Below are 6,412 nucleotides of genomic sequence, written 5' to 3'. Positions count from 1 at the left end.
TAGTTCCGTGAAAGAGTCAAGTGATCTATAAAGGCAAAGAATGTATAGATTCATTCTTATTATAAACTAAGGTAAACTCAACGAAGGCTTGAACAGAAAGTTTAATTTTGTTACCGGAGAGAAATCATTATTTGTAGAAAGAATTACGGTGCCACCATGAGCTGAACTTGGACGATGATACCTAGCAATCTTGGTATATTTCTCTCCAAATAAAAAGCTGGTTGACTTCAAGCCAGTGCTCTGTAACCGCAATTATCGAGGGAAATCCTAATTCCTCTAGAGACAAAAATAATTCTGTTTTATATCATATAGAACAAATATTAATCAGAACCATGCTAAAGTTCTGATCACTAAAATAATTTGAGGTTTCTAGTCCCACAGAACACGTATTGTTTAAAAATTTTGTTTTGGGGAGATAGAGGAATAGTAATGCTTTTCGAAGTGAGAAAGGACCTAAAAGCAGCAAGATCAGCTTCCATCTCAGTTGGACCAATTCCATATGTAAATTAAAAGGAAGCAGACGGCCGTGTAGTCGGCGAATCACTTGCCTAAAAAATCTGAGACAGTGGAAGGGTAAAACAGTCTTAGAACTGGTTAGAACCGTTGTAAATAAGCTTATATGGTCCAGAATTACAGTCATCGTTAAAAAGGGATATAGCACGTGAAAAAGAAGAAGACCAACCACGAATTGATGCATAGAAGATAAGTCGTAAGTCGTGACTCTCTGTAAATTTTAATTAAAGATGATGAACTCATTAGACATTAGAACTTTCTAAATGAAATATTTTAATATGGTTTTCAGAATAAACTATTTTTATCTTTTGAAACACAATTAGTATCTTTGCTTGTAATAATCCTTTTAAACCGAATTGATACCAAATTCACTGCAAAATAACAAACAATATTAAAAACAATAAAATTAACATGCAGACATAATACAAGGATTAGTATTTTTGGCAAAAATGATAGATATTAAAATTGCAAAGGATCAACGAAATATATCATTTAATCTGAGACATATCATACAGTTGGTGCAAAGTATAATATTCAGAACATACGTCCACGTAGGATCCGAACTTAATAATTAACAAATATGAGTAAATATTAAACTACATAATTTTAGGAAGTCAATAACGGAGTTAGTTTACTATGGATCTACACATATTTCACAGAATCTGTATGTAAGTTTTGTTGTAGTTTTTTATACTATATAATTTCTTAATATAAATATTGCAAGTGATGTTTATTTTGGAGTTCATGATCATTTTTCGGCATCTCAAATACCCTGTTACTAGATATATGCCTCCCAAAAGTCTGTTTGATTGTCTATTTCTTTTCTTTATCTAATATATCATCATCATCAGTAGCTCGTCAACCCTGTCTGGGTCCTGGCTTGTTCTAGGATTTTCCGCCATTCTGTTCTGTTCCTTGCTTTGTTTTTCTAGTTGGTAATCTTAAGTGTTTTCAGATCTTGTTCCACTTGTTCCATGTATCTAAGTTTAGGTCTTCCCTTTGACCTTCTCCCTACCGGGGTTTGCCTCATTATATATTTTGGTGTTTCAGTCTCCAACCTCCCTTTAACATGGCCATCCAGCGCAGACGTCCGATTTTTATGGATGTTATGACCTTGGGTTCATTGTATGCTGTGTATAGTTCAAAATTATATCTTCTGCGCCATATGTCATTTTCTTTCACCCTTTCTATATGTGTAGGATTTCTCGTTCAAACGTACCTAATAGGTCCTCATCGCTTTTCGACAGTGTCCATGTCTTTGATCCATATATAAGGACCGGTTTTATCAGGGTCTTGTATATTTTGCATTTGTTGTAGATCTTTAATTAGTTTAATTAGTCCATTACATGTTTTATTAGCGATATGTATTCTTCTCTTAACTTCTTCACTGACATTGTTATCTGCGGTAACTAGAGAACCTAGATATGTAAAATTTTTCACGCTTTCGATGTTATAGTCTCCTATTGTCAGATTCTGTAGGTTTCTTTGGCCTGTCGATTTGCTGGCCTTCATGTATTTGGTTTTTATTTCATTAATGTTTAGGCCACTGTTTTGTGTCGCTCTTTCTATCGCATTAAATGCTTTTATCATCTCTCTTTCGCTTCTAGCTATGATATCAACATTATCTGCAAATGTCAATATTTGTACACTTTTTGTTATTATTGTTGTTGACTTTTGACTCTCTAATTATTTTCTCTAATGTGATGTTGAGTAGAATACAGGATAGGGCATCTCCCTGTCGTAGGCCCGTTCTCACATGTATTGTATCTGTTAGTGCGTTTTGAATTCGAATTTTGCTTTGTACTTTAAGTGTTTCTTTTACTAAATCAATGAGTTGAGTTGGAATATTAAACTCTTTCAGTACATGGATCAGAAATTCTCGATGGATGCTATCATAGGCACTCTCAAAATTAATGAAAAGATGATGTGTCTATATTAAATTCACTAGTCTTTTCCAAGCTTTGCCTCAAGACGAAGATCTGATCTATTGTGGACTTCTGTCTGCAGAAACCACAATGATATCCCCCAACTATTTGTTCCGCATATGGTCTCAATCGGTCATACACAATATTTGACAGTATTTTGTTTTTTGACTTGTTGTTTTTCAGTCTGGTAACTGCTTCTTGCATTTCACCTACTGAAGGGGGGGGGGGGTTGTTTCTCTGGTATCCGTTTGATTCAATATAATTCCATCATATAGTGGATCTTCGTTTTTTTCAAACTTTCCTTTGAAGAATTCTGTCTATCTTTGTAGTATTTCACTCTGTTGAGATACTATATCTCCTTCTTTGTCTCTGTACATCATTGTTTTTGGTTTAAATTCTTTTCTACTTTTGTTAAGTTTTTGGTAGAATTTTCTGTTTTCTGATGGTTTAGTTAGTTCTTATATTTCTTGGAGTTCTTTCTTTATGCTCATTTTGGAGTTCATGATCATTTTTCAGCATCTCAAATACCCTATTACTAGATATATGCCACCCAAAAGTCTTTTTGATTGTCTATTTATTTTCTTTACCTAATGTAGTCTACTAGTTTTGGTTGTGAAATCTCTTTATCTTCCCTTGCTCTCCCTCTTTTTTTTTAATTATTATAAATCTTCAGATATTTTTCTTCTGGGTGTTGCATCTTTCGTTCTCTTTTCTCATTCAGTATCCGCCTCTATCTACCTTCATTTTAAAATGCTCTTACGATTTCTTGTAATACATAGTATTACATATAAATATGAACATTTTTTTGTAAGTAAATATGTTTGTTTTCCTGTCTCTCAGCTTTATTTCAAGCATATATCTTTCCATTATTCTACCTTTCTTCTTTCACTGTGTGTATGGCCTAGGAGGGCAAATTCGTTAAACACCTCGTGCTCGAATCGGTATCAATAGAGTGTTACGACACATTTCGGTATTCCTGCTTCATCACACACTCGGGCTGATATAAATCCAAATTCGGAAAGTCCAACGAGTGTCTCCTAAATTTTTTATCATTGCAGTGGCTAGCGTACAGAGATGCCACCTTCTTTGGTGGCCATGAACGAAAACTGTGTAATAATATCGTTTTCTATCCTCTGGGTTATATGAAATGTGTAAAAGATTAAATCTTTTAGCAAAAGCTGCTACCACTTTGATGAATTGAATGGCCAAATATATGGCCTAGGGGTAATAGGTATAATAGAGTGTTATGACTCATTTCAGCATCCCTACTTCATTAGACACTCGGGCTGATACAAATTCAAACTCGGAAAGTCCAACGAATGTCTCCTACTTTTTTCCTCAGATGGATTGGCATCTTCGATTTGAATATAACTGCATTTCTACCAAAAGATGTCCAAGCTAGTTTCATTCTTCTGTTGATTCGTCTCGTTTTTGTCAAGTTTATTTTTAGGCCAACTTCATTGCTGGAGTGTTTTTATAAATTTTTTAAGTTTCTATATACGGTTTGTCAATGCCTTGGATGCTCAAAGCTTCTATTACTGCCTTGGGATATATAGAATCAAAAACCTTCTCGAAATCTATGAATGTTAATGCTAGTGGTATTTCATACTCTTTAGCTGTACTGATTAGTTCTCGAAGTGTATGAATATGATCTATGGTACTGAATACACTTCTGAAGTCAGCTTGTTCTCTCGGCTGTGCAGCATCTAATGCGTTTGTTAATCTGTTGTTGATGATCTTTGTGAATATCTTGTATACGATTGGTAGTACACTTATAGGTCTGTAGTTTTTGTTATCCTCTTTGCTACCTTTCTTATGAATGAGAATTATGTTTACTGTATTCCTGTGGTCTGGTAGGTATCTCGATCTTGCCTGCTAAGATTTTTCAGGTTTTATTGTCAGCGTATTTAAGCAATTCCACTGTTATACCATCTATTCCAGCTGCTTTAGAGCTTTTTATTTTTGTAATTGTTGATTCTATTTTCTCCGGAAGGACTTCTGGTACATCTTCTTGGTTACTGATTACTTCTTCAAGTGTGTCAAGGGCTTTGTATAGTTCGGTGTAGAATTTAGTATATTTATATATAATATTTGTATATAGATATTTATAATAAATTTGTTTTCAGCTTGTTCTTGTATCTAGTACAACAAATACGAAGCTTCCAATTTGGCTGTAGCAGTAATTTAGAGATTTATTACTGCAATTCTATTTCCAAACCATCTCTTCCGACCGAAGCTAATAAATGCAACCATCTGGTAATATTCAATTCAACTTTGTCAACCATAAACGACACCCTTTTTACTGGATTTGAAGCGTTTACTACCTTCACACTCAGCAATATACACGTCAGAGAAATATCACCAGGATCTTTTGCAGACATTAGTAATTTGGAAGGTCTTTACTTGGATCACAATTATATAATTAGTATAGAGGAAAAGGTAGTACAAAATTTACGTAAACTTCAAACTCTTGACATATCTTATAACTCAATCTCTCACATCGCAAGCGATGCCTTTACTGGCACGAAAATATCGTTACTAAACATTTCTGGCAATAGTTTAAGTGAATTCAATTGCAACATCAAACAACTGACAACTTTAAGAACTTTAGATCTGTCCCATAACAAGTTGCTTGTCTTTGACTTGGAAAGTTTACCAAACAGCACAAAAACGCTGATAGTTGCAAGAAATAACTTGGAAAATTTACAGGAGTGTAAAAGTATTGTTTCGGGATGTATGAGTCTTGAAATTTTAGATTTGAGTTTTAACAATTTTTCTAGCTTAACGCAAATACATTTCAGCCATCTTATCAACCTGCAATCGTTGTTTCTACAAGAAAATCAACTTATATCTTTATCTTCAGATCTATTTAGTAATTTGAATACGATTCAGCACCTCAATATATCGTTTAATCACATTAAAATTATTCCTTACCAATTGTTTGATAATCAATTATATCTTAAGTCTCTAGATCTATCTAATAATGAGATAAAAGTGTTTAAGCCGCTGATGTATAAAAAATTGTTTAATTTAAATAGTTTATACCTACAAAACAATTCCCTGGATTATCTGAATGTACAAAGTTTTCAAAACATAGGTCTTAAATATGTCAATTTGGATGACAACAATTTTCTATGTAACAATCTCATGAGAACGTTAAATCTCTTAAAGAATTTCAATATAACTGTTTATAAAGGAAGACATGTTGAAACCAGTAATATTAATGGTATTTCTTGTATTCCAAATGATCTATCTCCGTCTAATCACTTAAAAAGTAATATAAAAACAGTGGTTTTTATATCACTGGCTGTTACTCTTGTGACCATTTCTATTCCGTGGATTTTGTGGTACCGGAGAAGAAAATTGAGATCGAGAGATGATGAAAGAGCCATAACACTGTTTTCAAGATAACTGTTATATTATTGCTGTAATAAAATATGTCCTAATTAAAGCTGTGTTTTTATAAATGTTAAATCAGGGCCAAGACTAGGAGAATTTTCAGGAACTAAACTAAGATCAGTTTGTCGTTCCCTTCCCTGTAGCTGATTCAATGAAACTTCCCTGATTTATTGAAGCAAAGCCTCTATCCTGAACTTGTATTAATTTTTTTCTATAGTAAAATGCTAATGCGACCGTCACAAAATTAGCTACAAGAAATAGTTGGAAGAGTCTATTTACTCGACAAGGAGAGTCCATTATACAGCATGTGTTTATCGGTAGTTGTTAAAAACTAATTTCATACTATACTCAAATTTTATTTTTCAACATCTTATTTAATTTATATAATATAAATTTACTATCAAATGATATTTATTTGACAGTATGTTTGACAACAATGCAGACGAAATATACAACGTACCTTTGTTGATACGTTAGTAGGTGGAGTTAGGAGCAAACATAATAATTAATTGAATTAATTTAATATAACATATATAATTTGCATAAAATATAAATAATAAAATTACTTTATTCCA

The 6,412-nt window shown here is 33.0% G+C and overlaps 1 protein-coding gene across 1 annotated transcript; it reads left to right on the top strand.

The window, feature by feature from the left end:
• The first annotated feature begins 1,023 nt into the window (after positions 1–1,023).
• LOC140438099 (uncharacterized) lies at positions 1,024–5,889 on the top strand. Its single transcript, XM_072527814.1, has 2 exons — positions 1,024–1,181; positions 4,565–5,889. Exons 1-2 carry the CDS (start codon positions 1,150–1,152, stop codon positions 5,847–5,849), a joined length of 1,317 nt encoding a protein of 438 aa, XP_072383915.1. The 5' UTR covers positions 1,024–1,149; the 3' UTR covers positions 5,850–5,889.
• The last annotated feature ends 523 nt before the right edge of the window (positions 5,890–6,412 follow it).

This window comes from Diabrotica undecimpunctata, chromosome 4, assembly GCF_040954645.1.
Source record: "Diabrotica undecimpunctata isolate CICGRU chromosome 4, icDiaUnde3, whole genome shotgun sequence".
In the NCBI taxonomy this organism is placed as follows: domain Eukaryota; kingdom Metazoa; phylum Arthropoda; class Insecta; order Coleoptera; family Chrysomelidae; genus Diabrotica; species Diabrotica undecimpunctata.
Note: the sequence above shows the minus strand (reverse complement) of the source record. Positions and strands in the feature narration are given on the sequence as shown.